Source organism: Ambystoma mexicanum, chromosome 6p (assembly GCF_040938575.1).
Source record: "Ambystoma mexicanum isolate Mex_15411 chromosome 6p, UKY_AmexF1_1, whole genome shotgun sequence".
Taxonomy (NCBI): Eukaryota; Metazoa; Chordata; class Amphibia; order Caudata; family Ambystomatidae; genus Ambystoma; species Ambystoma mexicanum.
This window is the reverse complement of record NC_090935.1, coordinates 1,469,039,646-1,469,067,184: the sequence shown is the minus strand read 5'-3', so window position 1 is coordinate 1,469,067,184 and position 27,539 is coordinate 1,469,039,646. Positions and strand designations below refer to the sequence as shown.

Below are 27,539 nucleotides of genomic sequence, written 5' to 3'. Positions count from 1 at the left end.
GCACCAAGCACATATTGGCGTGGTTAATCTTATGTATACACACAGACACTTGATCTCGGCATTGGTAGTGTAGCGGCTGGTGCAATCTACTTGGAAAGAGGAGCAGCCTAGAAAACCTGGGAGCTAGGTTCTAACCACCCCTTCAATGAGTTCTTGTTTACCATAAACTATTACTGTATAAAATAGCCTACAGGTAAAATACCAATAACAAACTTATCAGTGTACAAGGTAGCAGGGACGGTGAACTACAGACTACATGCAAGGTGTAACACACAAGAGCAGCATCTGAACACAGTACTGCCGGGGAGTCAGAAATCTTTTTTATTTTATTCTGGGAAAGCAATCAGCATCATTAATTGGGTGGCCAAGGGGAATCTGAAATGGCTGTGAGCTGCAAAGCTGGAGGCACTCGGTCCATGGAACAAAGTGCCAAGTCCAGAAGCCAGAAACTACCATTGCCATTTTGATTTACAGAGAGCAGCACACCTTTTGATTACTAAAATGAAAACATTGTTTAATTGAAACGTGAGCGGTTTGTTGAGCAAACCTCAAACCTTGAGGTCAGGGGAGACCACGTTTTTTCTATGCAAACTGAATTTCTAAATGTGTTACACCTCACTTAATGGATTTGGCAGAGAAATTAAAGTCCAAGTTGCCATTACATTTGTGGGATGAGATCAGCATTGGCTAGCCATACCAAAGTCCATGGATGATTGTCCAACAGAAATGGCTGCAGCATGATTGTGCTGCAACCATAAGAGCCATGTTTACTCCAGTGTGTGCCACCCCCCAACCCCCTGTTTAGGACCCCCTGGTCATGTGGGATGGGCCTGTGTTGTCTCTGAGCTTCTTGCATGGTATTCCCATAATGTGAGGGCTACCTAACCGATACAAAATAATGTGCTAAGCTCCTGCAAAATGGTACTGCTTCTGGCCTCTTCAAGTTTTTGATTTGCACATTTTTCAGTTGAGTGATTTCGGTCTACGTGGGGTGTCAAGGTAAATGGACCTGGTTATTAAGGCATCATGCTTTCGCTGCTGAAATTAAGCCAGTACTCTATGCAAGAATGACTTACCCGAATGTGGCTCAAAACACTTTTTTAAATTTCTTTATTACATAAATTTGTGTATTTTGTGATGACATAGCCATGATACCAACTATATAAATTAAAACCCATCAACAGGTTGCAACACACCCTACTATTGAGAGAATGCACATGCCGACATAGCAGAGGGCGATGGACGGTGGGACGAGGACACTTGAGCAAGCAACAAGACTATTTACGAAATTTATTTTGTGAGTATTTCAGGAAACAAAACAATTGGGTTCACATTTGCTAGCTATCCCACATTTATTATCTAACCAGGTGCATGACGTGTCCCCAAAACCCCCTTTCAGCTGGCAGAGGTGAACAAAAATATATAAGGGGCATCGTCAACTCCTTTCAAATGGTGGGTCATGCTCCATCTTCAGCTTTAGGAAGGGCTTTGCAAATAGCAGTCAGCGTAGATTCTGATAAGCGACAACCTCATTCTGCCACTTTAACTGACAGTAGATATTGTAGGCAGAAGAATTATAGTTTTCCATTTATAGAGGTTTTGGGGAGATGGCATAGTGATGGGGATAGGATGGATCTCTGACAGCACCATACTGTATCTTTCGGCCTCTGAACAGTGGTACGGTTTACAGATGTTTAAGGATTAAACTACCAGCCTCCCTCACCAATAATGATACCAAAGTGGGCTGATTTGACTGTTCTGGGCTGTCTAGACTTGCATCTATTTATAGAGTAAATTGTTTAAAGAAAAACTCTCAACTGGAATTTCCAGGATACATGCAGTTTGGATTGTATTAGTCCATTTCTTTTGCTGGGGAAGTGGGTGCAGGCTATAGCAAAACCTTGTCGGGTGGGCTAGAATGGCATGGAGTAAAGGAGGGGACTTCAGTCTACCACAGCCATAGGTTGCCTATCCCAGAGGTTTAGCAATGTCAAGTGAGATGACCTTTTTGGATTACCGCCAGATGTGACCCACAGCATTACTGCTTAGAGACGGAGAACACACGCAGAGTTTCAATTTCATATACGATTGAATACAACACCTGAGCGCATTGGTAGCCATGCATGACATTGCTCTGGCCTGATGAGGTTATTAGCTTTGTCTTGCAGTGCTGAGTGTGCTTCCGCATGAGGCTTTACTGGAGAAAGGAGAGGACTGCATTCCTCAGATTAAGAGGAAGGGATACCCGGTTGACCTACCCATCCAAGTTCTGTACAATCTGTACCACTGTTAATCCATTCATTACGTGGAATAAATATAGCCTCATCCTTCGTTGTGTGCCTAAACAAAGTGGTGTAAGATTGCACAGAAGTGTGGACACAATGGTCGCCCTAAGGATGGATTAGGTCTGAAATGCATCAGCAGACCAGTTTAGTGCACATTGTCCTCCTCCACTTTTGTATTAAATTCTGTCCACTATGACTCATGAATTGTGTCATGGTTTACAAGAAATTGTTCATATGTACTTAGTAGGAACACATTAGCTAGGAATTACATTTGAACAATTGTCAAGATCTAGGAGATGTTTGGTTGAGCGCTCAGCTTCCCAGGATGGTGTCGTCGGATTCATTGTGTTAATGTACTGGTATTTCCCATTCCAAAGAAGACTGAGACACCATACACCCCAGTGGGGCAACAGCAGAGGAACAGAGATTGCGAAGGCAATGCAGGGAACAGAGGAACATGTCCCAAAACCTTTACAAGAAGTAGTCGCCCAGGAGAGGAGACCATTCCAGAACAAACAACCCTTCTGAGCACATGACTTTCCAGATCAAAATGGATAAGACTAGAGAACATTTTGAAGATTGAAAAGGGGAGGTCCCCTCACCCCCTATCCCAGGGTGCAGCTATGCAGCAGGAAAGGCAGGGCAATTAAAAAGTCTGCAGCTGCAGAAAAGGATGAACAGTGTTCAGGCGAGGTCAGGGGGAGGTGGAGGAGGCCCAAGAGACAAGCGAAAAGGGTGTTCTGGCTGGAGAAGGAAGAGTCTGTTTGAGTGCAGGGAGAGAGTGAACAGAAGGCGTTGGGCCCAAGAGGGTGGTAGCAAATGGGGTGTGAATGATTGAGTTACTGATGAGGGAGAGGAGAGATCATACGGCCTAGTACAGGGAGAGGGACAATAGTTGGAGGGCAGAGAAATTAGAAGCAGGAGATGAAAGTAGAGCTGGGGAGAGGAGGGTTGCGGGGAGGGTCGGGGGGGAACAAGGAAGAGGGATTTGTGAGAGATGAGGCGACAGGCAAATGTGGAGAAGCTGAAGAGTCGACCGTCAGGAGAGAAGCAACAGACCAACCAGAATGAAAGGACCCTGTGAGAGCTTACGTGTTACGCGTTGGCGTTCCTGAGCGCAGGGGGTTTCCCTAGTCAGCTAACATTACAGCAAAGCCTCATCCGGTTACAATCACAAGCGTTACCCTGAGATTAGAGGAAAGGCCATACATTTATTTCGTGGGGCATCCAGCATGCTGCAGTCCATGGGGAATAAAGTCACTGAGGCTTGTTCTCTCTAAAAAAAAAAAAGCAGCCTGCAGAGTTCAGGCAAACTAAAGGCACGCAAACACAGAGTAAAGTGAGGACACAGGTCTCCGACCAATATATATATTTTCCTGTGTATTTTTGCAAATGGAGCAAGAAAGCTCAATCACTGCAAACAGTGAGGCAGAGGAGCAGGAAGGACCAGTCTATAGGTTGGTTTTAAGAGAGTCCTGGGGACTCACTAGTTATGGATGTGTCCCAAGGTGTTCAGCCCATTCTGGATAGACTCCAAGCACTGGAGACGCTCATTGCTGCTAAAAGCACAACTCCTAGTAAAAGAAAGAGCTCAGCCCTGGGAAGGGCACATCAGCCAAATACCCCAAGAAAGGAGTGACTTCTAAGGGGGAGGACAAGACCTGGAAGAGAATGCCCTCTTCTACCGCCCCACCCCCGGGTCCTAAAGTTGGGGTTAGCAAGATGCCCCGGGAGGTAGCCGACCCATTTGGCAAATTAAAAAGTACCTTTTGGGGAGGACGGTGGTGCCGAACCTCTTACCCCCTGCAACTGGGGTGAAAAATAAAGGGGACGGCAACGAAGGAGATCTGACCTCCGACGAGGAGAAGATTAGCAGGATGATGTGGTGGACCTAAGCAGTGAAGTTCCTAGCCAGCCTAAACTAATGCCACAGCAGCCCAGAGTTGCACTGGAGGGGGGGGGGCATATAATGGATATGTTTGACCTAGACAGCATAAGGAATCAAAAATCTACAGAGTGGTTTCCATCATCGAGGGTGGCACAGTACATGGCCCAGCTTCAGCTCCACATGGAGGCCCCAGAGACCCAGAGCCCAGTACTGGGTGAGTCACCAACAAGACATTTTTCCCATCCAGAGGAAGAGGTCGGTGCGGACGTAGATGACACAGTGGATATAGACGGCAGATTTCTGCCACCTGTAAGTGCTCGCCACGAACGCTAACCCAGGGTGGGAAGCAAGACGTGACAATATATAGCCAAATGGCGGGAGCCATCATGTGATGCTTGGGTGCTACAGACAGTGGCAGGCTTCAAGCTAGAATTTGTGGGCTGTCTGCATAAGAAGCGCTTCTCAGCGATACTCGAGATGTCCGGGGGCTGGAGGGGGTGGGGGGGCTGACTACTCAATACGGAGCTGAGCAACCTAGTAGAGAATGGTGCAATAGAGGGGTCTGCCAGGGCAAGCAGGTTGAGACAGCAATTTGTTCCTGGTACACAGGAAAGGGAAATCCAGGCCAGTAATCAACTTGAAGGTACTGAACAGCGGGATAGTTTACAGGTACTTCAAGATGGAGGGGATGCACCATCTCGGGGACATTTTGCTCAAAGCAGATTGGCTGGCGAGACTACATTTTTTTTTTTTAACTCTTGTTCAACGGTGGTCTCAACAGTTACAGCAACATACCCCATCAAGAAACACAAGTCGATAGGCAAAGAAAACATTTACGTTCAACATTATATGGACATTTCATCATCTGAGAGAAACTCACACAGATAGGTTCGGAAGGGGCCCCATATGTCTTTTGGTTGGCTTGCCCCCGGCAAAGTCAAAACAAATTGTTCCTCACATTCATTAGTGTATGTAAGTTCGCGGAGGAAAGTGGTCACATTTGGTGGCACAGGCATCTTCCAGGCTTGCAGGATACATTTCTTAGCCACAGCACATGCGATATTAAATAGCCTCCTGGTTTTCTCCGAGCACTTGCCAATGTCTCCAAATAAATATTTCTGGGGGGTCAGCTGTGGGGGTATCTATGTAATTTCGGCCACCTCTCCCCAGAATCTCAGGAGAGCTGGACACTTCCAGTACATGTGAAAGGAGTCCGCATGTAAGGCCCCACACTTGGGGCATTTCGCCGCCGCCCCCCCCCCCCCCCCATGTTCCGAAGCAAATTTTGCCATCTTAGCTGGCGTGTAGTGTAACCTATTTAGGAGTTTAAATTGTATCAAACGTAATCCTGCATTCAATGAAACCTTTTTTGTGAGTGAACAATATCTGCTCCATTTGTCCATGACCCGGTTCACTGAGGGGGTGTGGGCCTGTACTGCCCCATATAGTTTAGAAATGCCTAGCCCAGCCTTCTTTGTGACGAGTTGTGTACAGGGGTGTTGAGGAGGTTCATCTGGGAACATTGGCCATCTTTTCTGAAATGCGGCCCTTACTCTGTAGTATTGTAGTATTTTGAGTGGTCCATCCCACATTACTCTAGTAAAGACCTCTCTGGTTGCAAATTTACCATCTATGAACATATCGCCCACCTTCATTTCCATGTGTGGATCCCAGCCTTCCTGAATACTCGGATCCGACATGGGGGATGCCCAGAAAATTCCACAAGGGGACTTCTGGGTTGTATGGTGTTTCCAGCTTCTGTCATTTAAATAATGCCCCCCAGGCCCTGACCGTGCAGCTAACCGGATCGTAATCACAGGTGTCTTTATGACGTGAATTAAATAGGACCGACTTAATGTCCACCGGGAATATAGTTTGTGCTTCCACCCAGGTGTGTGGTGCAACCCCCAGGTTCCTCGTACCAATATTTTGCAAACTGTGCCTGTGCGACAAGGTGATAGAGCTCAAAGTCTGGAGCCGCTATGCCTCCAGTGTCGTAGGGCTCTGTCATTTTCTCCCACCCGATTCTGGCCGCCTTCCCGTTCCATATAAAGGTTACTACAAGCCACCGTAGTCTCGAGAAAAAGTCTCTACCCGGCCATATGGGTATATTTACAAAAAAATATAGTAGTTTGGGGGAGAGCTATCATTTTAAGTAGGGCTATCCTGCTGTACAGGGATATAGGGAGGTGTTCCCAGATCTGTAGCTTGGTGCCCAATGTTTGCAGCGCCTTCTCATGGGTGTCCGCATAGAGGGTTTGCCTGGTCCTAGACACTAACACCCTGAAATATCTAATATATTGGTCCGACCATTTAAGGGCGCAGGCGTTCGCAGGGCATTTAGTGTGGGGTGTGAGCGGGAATATTTCCGATTTGGTGATGTTGATGACGTATCCTGAGTAATCTGCGAAATCGTGTATGTCAGTCATAATGGGTGCTATGTTTATTTCTGGCTTGCGGACGTAGAGTAAAGTATCGTCCGCGTAAAGAGAGATTAGCTGGATAGAGCCTTTCATGTTAATTCCCTTTCCCTGTGTCTCAGCCGAACCGCAGCTGCCATAGGCTCAATAGTTAGGGCAAACAAGATGGGCGAGAAGGGACAACCCTGCCGAGTTCCTCTACCCAGTTGGAACATCTCAGAAATGGTTCTATTAGTGCAGACTTTGGCGCCCGGAGCAGTATAGAGCAGCCTTACGAATCTGATAAATGCCGACTCCACCCCAAACGCTTCCAAAACCGTGAAAAGGTAGACACATGATACAGAATCTAATGCCTTTTCGGCGTCAAGGGCTACAGCTGCTGCGCTTCTGCCCGGGTCTATCTGTGCTATTATACTAAATAGTCTGCAGAGGTTCAGCGTGGTGGACCACTGGGGAATGAAACCATTCTGATCGGGATGGACTAGAGTGGAGACCAGGGGCAACATTCGATTTGCCAGTACTTTAGCAAAAGTCTTGGCATCAACATTGATGAGCGACAGGGGCCTGTATGATGACATGTCGCTAGGTGGGCGCCGGGGTTTGGGGAGCACAGTGATAATGGCTTCCCTCATCGTCGGGGGTAGTATGCCACCCTCTAGAGCTTCCTCCCAGGTTTCCAACATTATGGGGATCAGTTCCGTGCGGAACTCCTTATAGAATTCAGCCCCCAACCCATCAGAGCCCGGTGTTTTGCCCGACGCTAGCCCCATGATTGCCTCATTAATTTCTTCCGCAGTGACCGGCTGATCTAGTGCCATTTTATTCTCGAGTGAAAGTTGTGGGAGCCCTAGCGACGCCAGATATGTTCTAATCTCAGTAGTCGTCTTCCTATCTTTGTTTCAATACAGCATCTGGTAAAATTTGGCAAATTCTCCATTTATCCCCTCTTCGCTCGTCAGTACCTCGCCAGCAGCGTTTTGTATGCTAGTGATTGGGTATGGCTGCCTCTCATTTTTAATCAAGTTAGCCAATGTTCTGTCCGCCTTATTGCTTTCACCATATCTGCATGCTCTGGCAGGGGCCACTATTTATTGTATTTCTCTAGCAGCCAGCTCATTAAAGGTTTTAATCTCGGCCAGAACGGCCTTATCGTGTGTACGGCTATACGTCCCCTCAAGGCTGTTCAAGGTATTTTCTACTCCCTCTAGCTCCCTCCTCAATCCCTTCAGGAGTCCAGTGGATTTCGAGATAATTGCCCCCCCCAGCCCAGACCTTAAAGGTTTCCCATACAGTGGAGACTCGTGCCACCGACCCAACGTTATTCTTGAAAAACTCCCGTAGGGTCTCCGCTACACCCGGGTCACCAAGTATCCCACCCGGCATGCGCCATCTTCTGGCAGGTCTAGGAGCATCTCTCAGCCTGAGCTCCAGTGTAACAGGGGAATGGTCGGACAGTGTGCAGGACAGGATTTCGCAGCTGTACAGTGTCTCGGAGAGGTTCTGGGATAAAAAGAAATAGTCTATTCGCGATTCACTGTCGTGCACGGATGAGTAGTGGGTGTAATGTCTAACGCCTGTGTCTAAGGTGCGCCATGCATCTATTAACGCCATTTGTGGAAGGAGTTGTCCCAGTGTTAGTGCCATTTTGGTCGGTGTCCTCGTTTTCGTACTGGATCTATTCATTACTGGGTTCAGGGCCATATTGAAGTTCCCCCCCCACCCCATATTATGGAGGAAACATCTAGTTTATTGAGGGTCTCATATGTTTAAATAAAAATCTGGATCATCGATGTTGGGACCATACGTATTAACCAAAGTCATTTGCTTACCCGCTAACTTCCCCCACACAAGAACGAACCTCCCCATCGCATCCACCTTGTGCTCTTCCGCCCGGAACCCCAGTGAGGGATGAATGAGAGTGATGAACCCCCGGGGCTGGGACGAATAGGGTCTTACCCCATTTGGGCATTATATTCATATTTACTGCGCCCATAGCGTGGGTCTCCTGTAACATCACGATCTGAGGGCAATGTCTAGAAACATAGTTATTGACCTTCCTGGCCTTCATCAGGTTATTTAAACCTCTTACATTCCAGGACAGCAGCGGTATTCACAGTCCCCCTGTGGTAACATTCCCATGTGTAATGACACTTGCCATACCATCATCCAATTCCAGTATTCACACGGCGGGGGCAGCAACCGCAACTGCAAGACCACTTAACCTTCAAACCAAACTTAACAACAAAGCAACTTATCCCCCTCCAGCGCAAGGAGTCTTGACTATATTAAAGACACAGAGGCGACCCTTATCCCACCCGGTATACGCAGGGGATGGGGTTATTTGTGTAGCTGCATTGATGTCATTGTATTGCTGTTTGAATATCTGCTCGAGTGGCTGCATATCCCCACCCCAATAGCTTTCTTTTTGGTTGCTTCTCTAGGAGATCATCATAAGAATAACTGAGCAGACAGAGGGGCCGGTGCCGTGGCTCATGTTTACAGTGTGATCTTGTTGGAGTTGGGCCAGGCTTCAGTGCTGGCGTGGATCTCTTGTTATGAATCCAAGTAGAACGTTTGGTAAAAAAGACAAAACTACAGAACACAGAGGACTTCTGGGGATTTGTAGTCCCTTGTGACAAAGTGTTATTGGAGGTTTTACGGTTGAAAAGAAAAGAAAGAAAAGAATAAAAAAAAATTCGATTTAAAAAAAGGCTGCTATGGAGAGTAGACAAGAGAGGAGGAGAGTCAACAGCTACCCCTGGTCAACCGTGTAGAGAAGGTAGATTTAAAAGAGGCAGAGAGCTAGTTTGCATATACTAGTCATTAGTGGTCATAGATGAGTTTAGAATGTAGGAAACTGTTGGATACTGATTAATTGTATTCATAAATTCGGACACACATCTACAAATAGTAGGTTCACAACGAAAAACAGACAAAAAGCAATCTTAAAAAGTCACATTTGGGCCTTGTGTGGCTTATAATGAAAAGTAGAACAGGTGACAAACTGTAGTTGCATCACAGTTGATTTAGTGAGGGTTAGTAACATACAAATACTACTGTTTTAACTAGTAGTATATTATTGCGGTGAAAACAGTAGTATTTGTAATCCACATTTTTGATGTATGCTACTGTGATGCAACAACAGTTTGTCACCTGTTCTACTTTTCATTATAAGCCACACAAGGCCCAAATGTGACTTTTTAAGATTCTTTTTGTCTTCTTTTTCGTTGTGAACCTACTATTTGCAGATGTGTGTCCGAATTTATGAATAAAATTAATCAGTATCCAACAGTTTCCTACATTCTAAACTCATCTATGACCACTAATGACTAGTATATGCAAACTAGCTCTCTGCCTCTTTTAAATCTATCTTCTCTACACGGTTGACCAGGGGTAGCTGTTGACTCTCCTCCTCTCTTGTCTATGCCATATGCCTTCTTGAGTCAAGCCCCCTTAAACAAAAAAGAAGGCATCTCCTGCCCTTATATTTCCCTGCTATGGAGAGTAGCATTAAAGAGTTAAAGCAGAATGGTCACCTCCATGTCCTTCATAGAATCAAGATTCCCTGCGCTATAAGCATGGGTAATCTTCATTGTCACATTTATTGCGATCTAACTGGCTCATCCGCCCCAAAGGAGCATTGCCTGCAAAACCACCAAATTCAGACAGCTGTGAAGCAGTGCCAACTCACAAGACCCGTCTAATGTGCACCAGACCATGACTGACAAAGACAAAAGGAGAGATACTAACCTCAAGCATAAATACCAGGCATTAATTAACAGGCATTGAATCAGATTAAGACACAAGTGGGCAAAGGAGCAGAGCCACACCAAGAAAAAAAAACAATTCCCCTCTCTGCAGTTACCCAAAACCATTCATTCAAATTCCTAAATATGGTTGAAAGGTGGTTTCCTCTGCAAGTAGCTTTTCATTTGTACTTAACGCAAATGAGCATAAAGCGGTCCTTACCTGGGCCATGAACATGACCAGTTCTGCGAGGTCCTTGCTTGATTTATCAGGTTGCAGTTTGAAGATCTCTATGTGGGACTGGAAGTGGTGATATTGTTGTAGAAACTAGAGAAAGCAAAGCATTGAGAACTTGATTATTGCATTAATAAAAGTGGTTTAGCAGACAGACGTAATGCTTTTGCAGACTCTGACAAAGCAGATAGGGCATTTGTGTTTCCAAAGAAAAGAAAATTGCGTACAAAGCTACTGCTTCCGTATTTGCGACGACCACCAGGTGTACTGACTGAGATAAACAGCTAAACACTCCCTTCCCCCTTATTTCCACAGATTGGGGTACAACGTAGATCCATTGGGGGTATGGTGCATGTTCAGCCTCGCAGTTTAAGTCATTCACCGCTTGGATTCATGATCATTCTGTTGGAGGGGCAGGGAGACGCTGGCAGTTAGGCTACAATGGGTTAATCCAAAGGGGCAGTTTATTTTGAGTTGCATTAGAGTAGTTGAGAGGGTTTGAAAACTAAAATAGGGTGTAAAACGTGCACTCGCCATTAGTCACTGGCTAGGGAATCGACTCTTGTCGAGTAAGAGGTGTGTGTGTGTGTGTGTGTGTGTGTGTGTGTGTGTGTGTGTGTGTGTGTGTGTGTGTGTGTGTGTGTGTGTGAACCAGTGAACCAGTGAACCAGTGAACCAGTGAACCAGTGAACCAGTGAACCACTTCTCAGCGACAGCGAGGAACTAAAGGTCAAAGTATTCAAGGAGGTGACGGATGTCGTAGGAGTGTTTAAACAGCAGAGCGAGAGTTGAGGGTAGCTTAGTGAAGCTGGTGGCCACCTTTAAAGGTCTTCCGAGGAGGGGTACATGGACGTGGTACACACAACGGTGGTGGTGAAGGTCACAGGGGGTGGCAAAAAGGGGGTGGGGGGAGAAGGGAGGAAGTTGATGAGATACGGAAGGCGACTATCAAGAAGGAGGAGGAGGAGGTTGGGCCTAGAGCCATGGGCCATGACTGCGCAATTCAGGTAGACATTAATGATGCACCTAGAGGAAAGCGTGCCAAGAGTACTTCCCCATCTGGTTCCACCATTAATGGGCGAAGAAGAGACAAGGGCGAGTACAGACCATATGTTGAGTCCACAGGTCAGGAGAGGGGGGGGCAGCAAAGAGGATGTCTCTGACAGTCTGCGTAGAAGTGTTGACGTAGGTGTCAGGGATGGGCAGGCCTGGTGGAGACCAAGAGATCTTTCTTAAACGTCTTCCTTCCAGGCTTCGAAGGAGAGGTAGGATAGGTGATAGAGTAGCACTAAGAGTAAATATGGGAGATGAGAGCACCATGGAAGGAGAAGGCAAAGAGATGGAAGAGAGGATTTGGGGGAGGTCATGGGGGGGGGGGGGGAGGGAGTGCAGTGAAACTGCACAATGAACTCACCAGCAGCAAAACAGGCGTAGACAAATTAGGTGCACGCTCAGCAGCAGAGGAGGAAGGAAGGAAGGAGACTCAGGTGGGATGAACCACTTCTCCAGAATATGGGGAAAGAGCCTTAAGCACCAGTCACAAGGCACTCCTCAAGGCCGGAGCTGTGACCTCGGGTTCAAGACCGGCGGATGCTCTGCCGGCTCTGTACGCTCATGGCCCTGGGTCGCAGTCAAGGTTCAGGCTGTCCTGGGATGGTCGGGCCCTCGGATGTCTTAGGATGCGCAGTGCCTGGGTGTCCTCTCTAGCCGGGGACCATCACCCATGATAGGAAGAAAAATACAGGTTCATTTGTATTTGGTCACAGAAAAGGACCCCCATCACCCGTCTCTCTTGAGCAAGCTGAATATTGTCTGATCGGTCTAGTTTTGGGCATACCAGGCAGTTGGTGCACTCTACCAGGGTGCCTGTGCAGCATGATCCATGAATTCTGAAACGGGCAGGGTACTGCTAAAATGTTGCTGAGAATAACAAACAGTTGTGGCAGATAGCTGCACAATGCGGTGAAGACTCGACCTGTGGTCACACAGGCCAGCCTGATCAGGGCTGCAGGCACACAGCAGACAACCGAACTGCAGTGATAAAACGGGCTTATTAGGTTGCCTGGGAACCACCCAAACCAGCCCCACACAAGCCGTGAGCACACAGCATTGCGAACGTTAACGAGCCAAAAACAGATAAAATAAGAGTTTGCCTCTGTACATTTATACTCGTCTACTGAGGCACAGTCTGCTACAGCCCCAACAGTATCCCAAGCAGTTAGCATTGTGCACAGGACCAAAGGGCCCTCCAACAATCTATGCTGCAGTAGGGCAGCCAACTCGCCTCCCAGGGCACAGACCCCGATAGGATGCCTGCACTACTGCTCGGGCCACTGCAACAGACCTAGGGACCTTTCTCTCAATTAAGACTGTGCCAGACCGCAGCATGGCACCAGAGAGTTCTGCACGTGTAATCTGCCCGCAATCGCCAATTCAGCGGTCTGCTTGAAGGGCCGATCCACAAACCTCCACACTCCATAATCAGGGCACCAGCTGCGATCCGAGATCAGGGCCAAATCTCCCATTCTGAACGCACAATGCAGCCTGAAGGCTATAACACGTCCTGCAAGACCGGTGGTATGAGGTTGCAAGCAGCGTCGCGGAGGGCGCTAGCTCCCAAGAGACTTTGCTGGCCTCCACCCACTGGTACTTGTAATGGTAAGTAGATGAGGGATAACAGGCAGGGATAGCAGACATGCAAGCAAGAAGGCAGACAGTCAGCCCCCCCCCCCCCCGCTCCCCCTACCTCTAGCCCCTTTGCTCCAAACGCATCCCTCCCCCTGGACTGTGATGCAACGGAACCTACATTATGGATGAAAAGAAGAAAAGAAGAAAAAAAAAAAATAAAGAAAAAAAAAGGTTAATCTAATCCAAGACAATTTGCCAGTATAGGGTCCAACAGCATTGAAGGGGAGATTCTCCATAATGGACGCGGCCAAAGAGTGATCACCTGCTTCAGTTTTTATACCACAGGTGAATGATCTAAAAGTGTTAGGGCAAAATGCTACAACTAAAGATGACATTTGATGATGCAGACGAAATCTATCCTTGATAGGGAATCATGGACCGTCAGATAGTATGTGTATAGTCTGAAAACCGGATGGATGCTTTTCCACACATGAAATAACTGCAATTGGGCCCTTGCTTGCAGTACAGCCAACGCTGCTGCTGGAACGGCATAGGGAGTTCTAGATGAGCGATTTAGGCCTGCTTCCAGAATTGTGTTAAACTATCCTCCCCACACGGAAAGTACATTCGACAACCACAATAAAAGACACCAATCTGGGTCATCCATATTTGAACCGTAGGTATTAGCCAGCACAACTTGTCTACCCACCAAATTGCCCCAAACCACCACATACCTTCCCAAGGGATCAATACTTGGTTTTGTCAAATGAAAGGGAATAGAATGGTAAATGAGGCTTATTACACCACAGGTCTGTGAGGAGTACTCAGTGTAGTACCTCTGATTTCTCAATTTTCTAGAAAATGCCTCATTCACTCCTTTCAATGCTTGAAAGCATAAGCATTTTAGGGGAGTGGCGTTATATGTACCCTAGTAACTTCCTGGCCTTAACAGGGTTGTTAAAACCCTCGACGTTCCACGTGCGGAAACGTAACTGTATCACCTACTACACCAGATACCATTTAAGATACCGAGCCCAATGTGTACATCAATATACCCAGCAACGCAACGGCCACTGATACAAAATGAAAAGAAATTGTTGCCCCACCATTTTAACATTCCCTCAACACCCCCCCGCCCACCATCACCATCCTCCCCAACCTGCCTGACTGTGTAAAGCCCCAATAACCAAACATGAGAATTCAACAGAGGAGATGCGAGGAGCAATATAGCTGCAATGACATCTGCGTACCGGAGGCTCACATACATAGCACTGCTCAGACTCCGTCTGAGGAAGGGAAAAAAAGTTTCTCATCTTCTTCAAGCTTTGAGAAAAAAAAAATCAGAGTAAAACAGGCTAGAATTCAAATTGCGCCCGGATCACCTCAAAAGAATCAATGCTTCTATGTATGACCGTACTTCACTCGGGGACCCAAAAAAATAAGTGCGACCCTGTGTTGTATATGGAATATGGCGTTCCCGCAGCAGGCCCTTCACAGGGTCAAAGGGTTCTTCGAGGCCACCTGGACACTGGCAGATAAGTCAGGATATATGAAAACCTTACTGGAGTGCTATTGTAGCTGTCCCCGCTCCCTTGCCACCCAAGGACCACATCCTATCCCTGTAAGTCAACAGCCTTTTGATGATCGTGCAAGGTAGTACCTTCTGGCTTAGGGCCCGGCTGTAATGCTCGAGGATCCCTTACCACCAAACATTACAGTGAGAATTCCCAAGTAGCTGCTTCATTAATCCCTCTACACACTGTTCCATAGGGCCCTTTGTGGTGTTCTTAGGCATACCAACTATGCGCACGTTATTCTGTTGCGATCTTGACTCAAGATCATCACATTTGAGCCGGACCGACACTAGCTCTTCCTTGATCGCTTGCATATTGGCACCATGATGCTCCATTTTATCCTCAAGATCACTGATCCTAGTCTCAGCTTGTGCTGCATACCCAATTCCTTTATAGAGTTTAGTTTGCAGCGCGTTGATATGGGCCACAATATCATCCAATTTACAGTACACTGATGCAGACCCACTCTGCATAGCCTCCATCAACGGGTCTATCTGACCAAATGGCCACCCCTAGCCACACTGTTTGCCTCAGAGTTACCCTCTTAACCTTACTCTCATCGGCCTGCTAGCTAACATATTTCCCCTTGCCTCCAACATGCCTCTGTCCCCCACTTCCTCTGCCTCCACTCTAGCACTTCACCCATAACAAGCACAGCATGCTGTACCACGTACCTGAACTTAAAAATGTCCAATGTTGGTTCTCCTTCACCAATGTATGTAAAACAAAAGGTGATGGCTAGAAGGTTTAGAATTACAACCTCTGCCATTGCTCTGGGCAACCCTCCACACCATTGTTCTTCGCCATCCAAGCCATTACAAAAGGGATACACCAAAATCAGGCTTGGTCCCACCTAAAAAGAGGTAACCAGACGACATAGCCAGAAGTTAAGATTAATTATAAACCTCCCAGCCATCACCTCTTTTGTTCTGCTGTAGTCACCCAGAGTGGGACGGGTATGCCTAGACGTGGGTCCTGTGCCTTGTTGTAAAGTTCCAAATTCATCACTGCCATGGGGGGCCCACATACCAGTTGCACAAGTAAAATGGAGAAGTCAAGGGCGACATCGGGGGTGGGGGCGTCATTGAACAAGGTGCAGCGCGCAATATGGGATTTAAAAGCCAGCGCAGCGTGAGAAGTCCCATGGGGGGGAACGCAATGACAGGTGGGTTATTTTGGGTGCAGTTTTATACAGCGGGCACCGGATGGGGGTGCAAGCTGCCATAGAGGGGTAGACAGGCTTTTGAGCAATGTATTAACTATAGAGAAGCCCTTTTTGGTTGTAGGCCCGTGTTAAGAAAGCATACAGCTACTAAGAAAAAAGCTGCAGGCCTTTGTGTGACAAGCCGTATGTATTTGAGCATTCAGCAGAAACAGGGTGCTGAAATGTTGCACAGCTGAAGTTTCCCAGGAGAACACAGCTACAGCAAAAATATTCTAAGAAATGCTTTCGATGCCAATGAGCTAGGTACCTGGGTGAACGAGAATTGGCAGTGAAACAAGTGTTTCACGTAATTGAGAGGCAATGTGGGAAGATTTGTGCTGTCACGAGAGGTGTAATGCAAGTGTGACCAAATGTTGTAGCATACAATTAGGATAATTTAAGGTATATTTGAATACAGGGGATTGACAGAGTCTACCAATCAGCTCCTGTGACCAGTCTTAAAAATGTAACTAAAATTTTGTATGGTAATTTGGCAAATTATGTATGAAGTGTTCAGCCACTGTGGGTGGCATGGACAGCTCATTTAATTCAGTTGCACGGGGCTGTCTGAAGCGTGCTTTGCAGCCGTTTGATTACAATAAATCTGCGTTACTTTTTGCTTGGTGCATGCTTCGTCTTTTGGATTACTATTACTCCGTGGAACTACTCTTGGTGGAGGTCCCCTGGTACAGCCTGCTGGGCCTAGAGATCTAAGCTATTCCTCACTGATGAGGCCCAACAAGGCTGACTTGTTTGGATGTTTGTGGTCTCGTGCAGAAGGGATGTGACCAAGCAGTTCGGGTTGGACTGTGGGTCAAAGCCCGATTTGCATATGGTCTTTCCCCTTTTGTAATTTATTTATTTTTATTCATTGTGCATTTGTAAGGCGCTTATACAACAAGTAATTTGTATTTCAAAAGAGCCCACATGGCAACAGGAAGGGAACATTGGAATGGAAATCAATTAAAACAATGAAGGATAGAGATGGACCTACTAGGCCTTGTGAGCATTCAGAACGTGCAAGTGCAGAGAGAGTAGAAGGATGAAGGATGAGGGAATGTGGGGTGGGCTTGGGGGAGGGGGAGTGACAGGAGGGAAGTGCTAGGGAGTGAGCAGCTTTGAGTGCCAAATGGAGGAAGTGCATGCCAGCGTGGCCTAGGCCAATGGGCGCCATGGTAAGTAATGGAGAGAGAGGGAGAGGAACTCTTGAGGGGCTTCTGGAATTTGAGAAAATCCGAAGACTATGAGGAAGGGGAAGGCTGCTCCATAGGAGGAAGACAGCTGAGGAAAGATTGGCTGCTAGCTCTCTGTTTAGCGAAACAATTGACACACAGTCGGTGCCAGAGGAACTTAGATTATTTAGTGGGTTCCATGTCAGAGGGATGTTTTTTCGCAGAGCTTTTTATTTATTTTTTTTTACGAAAAAACCCATATAATTTTTTTTTTAACGGGGGTTTCTCCCCGAACCTCCCCATTTTCTTTAATTTGTATTTTTTCCCAAACACCCACACCCCATATATATATTTACTAACCGCCCCCCCCTAAAAAATGCGATGGGTTTTTTCCCCCCAAAACATTTGTGGCAAAAAAAACCTGCGAAAAAACATCCCGTGATGCAAGGACGTTGTACCAGTTAGTGATAGCGAGTTGTAGGTAGTGTGGTCCCCGGCCCCAGAAAGTCTTATGGATGATGCAGAGGGATTTGAATTTGATTCTTGAAGCAACCAGGAGGCAGTGGAGAGTTGAGGGCTGGAGAGATGCGGTTCCTGGGCTTGAGGCCATGGATAAATCTTGCTGCCCTATTCTGGGTTAGATTGAGGCGTCGTAAAGCAGAGGGTAGAGTGAGAAAAAGGCTATTGCAGTAGGCTAACCTGGAGAGAACCAGAGCCCTAGAGAAATTGAGCTTCTGGGGAAGTGAGGAAAGGGAGAATTCCTTTGAGAAGGTAGAGTTGAAAGTGCGACTTCCTGGCAAGGTCCTGAATGTGAGGGAGGAAGGAAAGAGGAGTCGAACAGGACTACAAGGTTTCTGGCTTCAGATGAAGGAGAAGGGAGAGGAGCACTTAGAGGAAAGCCAGAGTGAGGGGAAGAAAGAGGGAGCAGGGGGGCCAATAGGAAGGGTCTCGGTCTTGCAGGCATTGAGGCAGAGATCAATGGAGGTGCACCAGGTGTGGATGGCGGAAAGGCAGTCAGGAATGATGCAAGTAGTAAGGAGAGGATCACAGTGAAATTTAAAGAATAGTTGTGTGTCATCTGCGTAACAATGGAAGTTAGGGGAGAAGTTGGAAATTAGGTGAGCTAGTAGAGCAAGATGGGTGTTAAAGAGCCAGGGAGAGAGGTTGGAGCCCTGGGGGACAACACAGGTGGAGATGGAGGTGGGGGTGGAGAAAGAGCCCAGAATAACCAGGGATGGACGGTCACTGAGGAAGGTGGTCAGCCAGTCCAGTACCCGCTCCGAGATACCCAGGGTATCATGGAGCCGTTTTATGAGGATGGAGTAGTATTTCAAATGCAGCGGAGAGATCAAATGGAATGAGAACAGCTGGAGAGTTGGAGTCAAGAGATGCAACCACTTCCTCACAGGTGTTCAGAAGAGCGGTTTCCATGCTTCTAGATGCTGGGAATCCAGATTGATGGTCATGGAAGCAACCAACAAGTTCAGTGTGCTGGGTAAGTTGGGGGAATGCCAGCTTCTCCAGGAGTTTCGTAAGGAAGGGGGTGATAGATATGGGGCAGGAGTTGGCTGGTTAAGTGGAGTCTGCTGAAGGTTTTTTCCAGGAGGGTGCACACAAGGGAGTGCTTGAAGGAAGAGGGGAAAGATCCAGTAACAAATCAGTGGTTGCAGAAATCAACGAGTGCAGAGGCCAGAAAGCGAATGTTGTCCTTAATGGCTCTGTAGGAGCAGTGGAGAAACAAGACATTCATGGAGCCTACAACTCTGGTGACCTCATCAAGTATGATGGGGGAGAAGGAGGAGGTAAAGGCAGAAGGAGGGTGGGGACCATAGAAGACAGTGGGGTGGGGAAATGGAGGAACGGGTTACAAGGGTGCTCAGGATGGAGTATTAGGCTGTGTTGGACACTGTGCCTGAAGACTGAGCTGAGCAAGCAGTCTTTCTACGCTTTCTACTGTCCCTGCACCAGGAGTGTTGCGCCGTGTTACTATTGGTTTGCAGGTTTGTTAACACAGTCTTGGCCGCCTGGCAACTAATCTTGGAGAAGGTGCGGCAACCTCCGGATCGCATCTCTAAAGTGGATCGCTAACGAAGGTGAGCCCTACGGAGACATTGTTCAATTCTGAACTGCTGCACTCCCAAGCTATTATTGCACTACATTGTGATACAATTCCCCCTTGCCCCCCGATAGCATGGGCTATTTCACCCTGTCGTCCTTTCTTGCCTCTTCCTGCTCTTTCTACCTTCTCACCTACCATAAAATCTGCTGAGGTGGCAGGCAAAGTGCAGAGCCGTTCATAGGCTTTAGCAAGTCGTATACATTTCTATTTTTTTTTAAACATATAGCATACACTCTGAAAGGCGAGTGAATGTGCAGGGGATGATGAGAGGCCATGCTGCGGTTTCCACTGGGGCCTTGAACAGCTGTAGGAGCACAATGGAGGCATACTTCCAGACAAAAATGAATGCATTACCAGCCCAACAGACAATAGTTGCAGAAGTAATAAGCCTTTCCGAAGGGTGACATGAGCAGCTCTTTGCATGATGTTGATATCGACTCACTTTTGAAAATGTGCTACGCACTAGAGGGTAGCTCCTCGTTGGTCCCAAACGCTGCTGAGATCAGAGTTGTGGTACTACCTGTGGCATCATCTGCAGAAGGTTCTAATGGGGAAAGTTGCCAAGAACCTGTTGTGGAAACTACAGATGGAGTTGGTACACTTTCCCCCTCCCCCTAACCATTCCAGTTTGCCAGCTAATCAGAGACTGTCTGCAAGCCCTAAATTGCACTATGAAACGGGAAACTAACATTGTATCTAATCTTACTGATATTTACAGTACGCACAAGACCTTTGGCAGCTTACAGAGTAAAAGAGTACTCCAATTGCCATGAAGATTTTACTGAAACTTTGTGAGACAATTCAGGAGGACCTAATAAAGCAAGGTACCTCCATCTCCCAATTATACACGCTGATGTCCACTCAAAAACCTACTGCCGCCCTCTGCCTCCCATCCACTGATAGACCTTCGAAACAGCCCATCGTCCTTAATTCCATCACCATCTCGGCAAACCTCTGACGAAGTGCAGATTAACAGGGATCCATTAAACGATAATGTTGCAGATATGAATTCTCTCATACATTACCCTTCAAGGAAACAACTAAGACTGGTTAAAAGACTCCAGGCAAAGGCTAATCAAACAAATGAAGAACAGAGCTCCCCACACCTCCTCAGATAGCATCACCGTATAAACAGCCTCTCAATTCAACTGTACAACCAGACACTAACTTGAAGTCGAGAAGAGCGAAAAAGAGCAGCACTCTGAAAGAGGAGGTCTGCACAGACCATGAGAACTTTAAACAGTTGGCTTGTAGGGGAGGATCTACAAAAATAAATGAACCCTAGTGAGCAGCAAGCTACATCGAGTAGTGGAAACAACAAACCAATTGGGAATAAGAATGTTCCTAACAAAGACGTTACCACCCACACCTTGGTACTCTCCGTGGCTGAGCAGCAACCAAGCCCAAGAAGCGTGTTACCAGTGGTCTTGAACCCTAAAAAACTCACGATCGCCCAGAAACGTGAAGTAAAAGGGTCCCGTCATCTGAACCGCTCTGCTCTCATGGTTCAACAATGAACTATCCCTGAGGATCTTGAAGTCAGGGGACTTCGAACCTCTCCATTTACAACCAAGGAAGGTAAACAGGGATCCACTGCTGTCTCCCGGAGACAGCCTCATTGATCACACAGCACCAGGCCTCACTGGTTCACTTAGAATTTTTTCTGGACATAAAACCAACGAAGCAAGAAAGGACTAGGCAAAGGATAGCAAGCTGACAGCAGAGCACCTAACCTAAGAAACAAGCTTGATATGCAAGAAAAGTTTGATGACGCTTCGGGTGAGAATGGCTTCAGCGAATGATCCCTCAAAAGAGAAATACCCAGTGAAATGCTACTGTTATATGCTGGAATGCAATGGGTTTTAACCATTGGCTCCTCCTGTGTGGATTGCGTGCCCCGATTATAGTCTGTGAAACATTTGTTCAAGAGACCTGGTTAACATTTAACATCGAAGTTGATGGATATGTAATATTCCAAACAGCAGCTATTAAGGGGAACAGCAGCTAATAAGGGAAGTACCAGCCAGCCGGCAGGCGGACTGTTGATCGGTGCAAGAAACTACCTTAACCCTGAACTGATTTACTCAGGCCCCCCTGGTGGCAACACTTTGGCAGTAGAAGTATCGGCCAAAGATGATGGTGGGGAACAGCAGAGTATGCCAATTGTGAACATTTATCACCCCCGACCCCTGGTACCAACAACTCAGAGATTGTATTCGATAACTTAGACCGGATATTTCTATCTTGGGGTAACAATTGCCACCAATCCAATTATCCTCTGTGGTGGCTGGAACACGAGATGTGTAGATAGGGATGGGAGTGGTGTGTACAACAACGTTGTTGAATATTGTAACATGCCGCACCAAACATCCAACACTAGGGGTATGCAGTGGCTAGTTATCTTAAGGAATTGAGTTTGACCATATTAAATGGACGAACAGGGGGACCGTCCTGGCAGATCTACCTGGTACGTAGGTGCAAAATAACGCCACTTTGGACCATCTAGCCAGCAATAACGGCCTGCTGTAACGGGTAGTTACATTACAAATACACCAAGCACACAACGATTTCCTTGTTCCTAAAAACAGTTGGTGGCTATACAGAGGCTCTCGTGTATGGGGACACAACGTCCAACCATGCAGGAAATCATGTCAGTTGGAATCCGAGCAAAATCACTAAACTGTGCGCCCTTGCCTTTGCACAGAGGTGTTTTGACTGGTGAAGTCTTCAAGCAAAAATGCTGAAGCTATTGAAGGTTGGCTCTACCAACTGGCACATTGCAAGCCAGTTGTGCTGGGAAGTCTAGTGGGCTAATGGCCAAGTTTAAAATTAATTTGGCATTAGGTCTTGTGGACCTGATCTATATAAAATTGTATACATGTTTAATAGCAGTGCATAATCAAATTAATTGGCTACTAATGTACAGATTGTGTATTCTGTGTTGTATTCTGTGGTGCAGTCCCGTTTCTACATATAGTTTAAACAAACAGAGGGTGGGTGCGGGGTCTACCAGGCATTTGCAGGTAATATTTGGAAACAAACTTAGCTTCCACCTGAAGGGCAGCCTTCCTCACTTTACATCAACTCCATCAGTAATTGGTACTCAATACGAGGGATTAAGTTATCAAAAAGGAGGACGAACGACATAGCTTACACCTTTTACACACCACTTTCAAAATGCAGATGTTCTGCACAGTTGTCAAATGGTGACATTTACATCTTGGGAAAAAGATGGCAGCACTAAACTTGGAAATCTTTTCAAAAGATGAGCAATTTTTAAGCTTTCTAGCAAGAAAACCAAATTTTGGTTTTAGCGAAAATGCCAGGTATTGGTACTTGCAGATTAGGCCTAATTGCAACATTAGAGAAAGCAAAGATAGTACACAGCTGGGATAGACATGCAAGTAGGTTGTGCCCATTTAAAGGCTGATTTCTAAGCTTTGCACACATCACAAAGTCACAAGACGGGATAAGCGAAACGTTTCAGGAACTTATTTGAGGATTCCTTTTGGGACAGGGTTTGACCACATATCTTTGGTATGATGAGAGTACACATGCATTCCAAGTTCTCACCAGTGGTTTCCACATATTGTTGTAGGGATTGTGGGAACGGTAGTACTGCTGGAGCTGCTCCCCCCGCCCCCTATCTACAGGAATGTTGGTTCTAAGTAAGGTCTACTTATCAAGGAGAGTGATTGGGTACCCTACCCTGAACTAACTTGAATTTTTATTTTTGGGAACTTGGAAAACGAGCACAGGGTTATCCCACATAGAGATGCACCACTTTTATAAAGCACTCATGGCAGCCAGATGGAGCATGGGCTTCATTTTAGGGAGAGAAAAACAAACAAAAAAACAAGATCTACCAAAATCGGGACTGTTTTGACAATGGAAAGAACGACAGGGGTTGGATTAGAACTTCACCTTCAGAGTTTACTAATATTCAGGGTTCAAAATTAAGATTCAATGAGCAGAAAGGGATGGGACTGGGTGATAATGTGATGAGTCAAGGGACCTATCAGGAGCTCACAAGGCTGTCTATTTGTGGGGCTGTACTTTATTTGTTTAGGTTATCCTTTTCTTTAGTTGGGGGTTTATTCATAAAATGAGGAAATGTAATTTCGATGTTGCCTCAAATTTTCTTGCATTGTTATGGCAGCGACATATGATATGTTCATCGAGCTAAAACAAGATCCTGGGTGTCGGGCATCTCCCAGTAAGCAGGAGCCACAGCTGTGGAACCATGAGCAAATACCCAGCACACTGCGATTCCAACTTCCACATCAGATGCCCCTTTAACCGTGTGCCCATTATGTATGATTCATTAGGTTTAAATGTATGCTAGATGAGCCCTAATTCTTCTTAGTGGCATTTTCAAACACATAATTAAGGTAACAAATGCATGCTTGTATGACATGAATTACCTGGGGAGTGTTAGGCAGAATTATATGCAGTACCCTTTGGGAACACCACACACAATTAGGACTACAAGTGGCAGCACAAATTCACCTTTGGTACAAGCCTGTACTACACAGTAAAAGTGGTAGCAATGGCTGAGCAGCCAGACGTATCGCAAGAGCAAGTGAGCAGTATCAATAGTTACACAAAGGAAAGCAATTACTATGATTCAGGCAAACACTGACTCAAGGGTTCTGAGTAAAAGAATATATATTTTAGTTACACATCAGTTATTTAACATTTCACTAAAGTAAAGCAGTTCAACAATCACACTATTAATACACCACACAACTCCCAATAGTTTCCAGACAAGTTAAGCTCACAAAATGAAGTGGGAGCAAAATGGCACTCTAGTAATTCAAAAGGGAGGGAAAGACAAAGTTAGGCAGAAATTGAGCAGCACCAACAGGTAAATAAGCAGGGCAATCTAGAAAGAGGAACTACAGTAATGGGATCAAATCAAATAGGCTTAGGGCCAAAGTCAATAGGACAAAAGTCTTTTGCTCAAGATCACACAGTTCAGGGTAGTTCGCGGTTAAGTCTTTGCCAAGAGTTCCGGACGAAGTTGGTTGTCAGAAAAGTTAGTTTAAAGTGTAGAGAAGGACAAGCCCTCGAATTGGAGAAAGATTTCACACACTTTCACCGCGGATGAACGAAACGAACAACCGGATTTGAACAGTACCTTTCATTGGAGAAGATGCTGTAGCCGAGGCGGACGTTCCTGGTAGTTCCCGCAGGCTCACGGTTCCTGAAGCGACTGTCAGACTGACACAAGTAGGAAGACTGGAGGGTCCTGCACCACCCAGGGGAGAAACCAGTAGCAAAGCAAAACAATAAATAAAAGGTGCGCTCCTTAAAACCCAAACAGGGTCCAACCTTACTGGCTATCCGGCCCACTGTAGCTCTCTACAGCAAATTCGACCAGAGGAGGAAGTCCTGGCTTGCAGTTTGGATGAACTGGTTGGTCCCACCAGCTCAGGGGAAGAAGATTCCTGGAGGATCTTCTGTCGTTGGAGTTTGAGGATTCGGACCTGCAGCAGGGCTTCACCGGGCGGCTCAGTCGAGGTAGGGGTCCTCTTCTGTCAGCTCCTCCTCTGTTCTTTCATTCCAGTGGCGACTCTGCCTTTCCAGACTCAGAGACCTGCATTTTATGCAGTTTTCCCCCATTCACACAGCAGGGTGGCTGTTCCGCGGGGACAGTCACCACAGCCAATCACGTTAGAGTGTGACATGGGTTTCCAAGGAGACCCTGTGCAGGGAGTCCTAAACCCCTCCCTCACATCCTGTCCCCCCAGACATAGAGGTGCGTAAGGAGGGCTTCTGCGTACAAGCCCACAAAAAGACGGTGAACAAAGGAACCAAACCTGGTTTGGCGAGCTGAGACAAACACGAGAAAGACATTTTCAAAAAGAATTGGCGACTAAACCCAGTCAGAATAATAATAAAAACAATATGGTCAAGCAGGTCTAAGTTCGAGGCTACCATGATTAAAACAATTAAGAAAAATAGGATAGTTACCACTGCCACCAGCTAAGTCTTGATGAAAAGGGAGCGAAACAAGGCTTCAAGAGGAACAGACAAAAAGGGATAATTATTAACCCTTTCCAGCACTCCATGGAAGATGGTGTGTACTGGGTCTGTGGTTTTAAAAGACTAATAAAGTCAATGGCAACTTTACATGTTCTGGGAGACAGTAGTCAGTCCCAGAAAATGGAGTCTGAGTTGGGAAGTCTAAAAGACAACCCTGTGTCACTGCACTGAAGGTGCTGTGTAACACAAAATACAAAGATGATGCCTGTGGAGTAGGTGAGGCTCCACAGGCTGTGAACACAAAAATGTTACACAGCAAAACACATGCAAGAGTGGGGAAAAAGGGCTCACGCTACCAGGTGCATAAAATTAATCTTAGAAAGCCAGCAAAGCTGCTGAGGGACTCTGTAGCTAAGGGAAATTAGCCATTCTGGAAAATTCTCCCTAACAGGAAGCCAATGGTAGCTGCTGGTTTCAAGCTAAGCAGGAGATAAATAGCTCCCAGCACCGCTTCATTTCGAACCCCGACTATTGGTTTCCTTTACTACAATTAGCAGCCATGGATGGGACGAGTTCGTCCACACACATGGATATACAAAAGTCTTTGTAAATTATTAATATGCATCTCACCGCTGCATGGGGTGGCCTAAAGTTGTTTGACCTACAACGTTTGAAATGTGGGCTGTTTGTTCGTGACAATTTGATCACAAGAACCAAACCGATCTGTAATTACCTAATTGGTGGGGAATGGAGGGACAAGAGCAGGGGATTGGAGGGCGAAATTGGGGAGTGGGGGGGACAAGCGCATTATCGGAAATGGGGAAACCATTTAATGGCCATGATCAAACAGTTCACTTTAAAAATATTGTAGCTGAAAACACATAGAAACTGAAGGAAATTAGGATCACCGAGCAATTTTACAGTATTGGTTTCAGTAAAAAGCTTGATACATTTGGAAAAATACAATTGGGTTCATCAGTGGCTCCAAGTCAAGGTAGTTGGGCACATGTTATACATTGTATAATGTTTCAGTGGCTCTGGTGGTTTTGGTTGTGCCCCTATTCTACAGTTAATTCCTTATCAAGTCCAGTGTGCACTGAGCGAGATTAATACCATAATGAAACCCTACAGAGGGTAACATTAAGCTTGAATATGCAAGGGTCTATCCTGTGATGAGTCAGGATACGCTAGGGTGCCAATTAGGAACCCATCATTTGTATTAATTGGCTGAGGCCTTGCAGCGGTTCAGTGAAATCTAACAGACACTCACTTCCAACTTGCAAGTGAAAAAGGCAATCACAACGGCAGCATTTACATGCTGGCAGACACCAGTAACGGACAACTCGATGGTATGCTACCAGGTGTATGTGAATGCTGCATAGCAAATAATATCTATGCAACTAATGCCTACCAGTCAGCAATGTGTTACTCAATGGCACTTATGGTGTAAAAAAATATCTCCACAGCCTGCCCGACCATAACCTGCCTGCGCTCCTCCCTCGGTCAACAATTCACTGTGACCCCACTGGCACACTAGTTTGTGATGCTGGGGTACCTATGAGGGCTGGTTTAAAAAAATTCCCATACAACAATGTAACTTAGTGATGGGGTATGTATTTATTTTCCCTCTAAACCTGTGGTAGTCATAGGACGAACGAGTCCATGCACAAACCTGCATTATTTACTCGTCACCCTGGTAAAAAGCAGCACATCGGCAAATTTCCCACATAATGGAAACGGATGCCCACAAGACAACTCTATGCGGGGGGAGGGGGGCAAAGAGGAGCAATCCCCCCCCCGCCCAATTGGTGCCCTAACCCCTTTGCACTATTCAGGAATCTTTAAAGTGTTCCTTCCAACCAGAAACCAACATCGATTTCACAGGCTCCATTTGCTTAGCTTGTTCTTTCTGCTACCCTGAAGCACATGCCAGGGGAATAGAGGAGCCATTAAAATCATTGGGGTGGGAGCTACCATTGCTAAAAGCAAGGTTCATAAAAGCTGGGTGTACTGGTCTTCTAAATGCCAAGAACTATGGATGGGTAGATCCCCTTCTGAATCGCAGGCACTAGGAGAGAACAACTATATAAAACACAAAATGTGGTGTCTCACAACAAAATGTACCTAGAATTTAAAATATATTTATTAATCAAGCCTAATACTAGTGCTAGAACAGGAATCAATGATGGCTATACCCAGGAATGACTCGCAAACTTTTCTAGTAATCAATTAGAAATTCCAAAACCTGGCAATCAATTCAATTTATACTATTGCCGCATA

At 46.3% G+C, this 27,539-nt stretch overlaps 1 protein-coding gene across 1 annotated transcript in view; it reads right to left on the bottom strand.

Annotated features, from left to right (window-relative positions):
* The window catches only part of SDAD1 (SDA1 domain containing 1), a 551,728-nt gene that overhangs the window by 503,688 nt on the left and 20,501 nt on the right, over nt 1-27,539 (bottom strand). Inside the window, exon 2 of the mRNA XM_069626295.1 lies at nt 10,563-10,667. Within this exon, the coding sequence (XP_069482396.1) occupies nt 10,563-10,667 (105 nt within the window). The remainder of the gene's footprint in view (nt 1-10,562; nt 10,668-27,539) is intronic.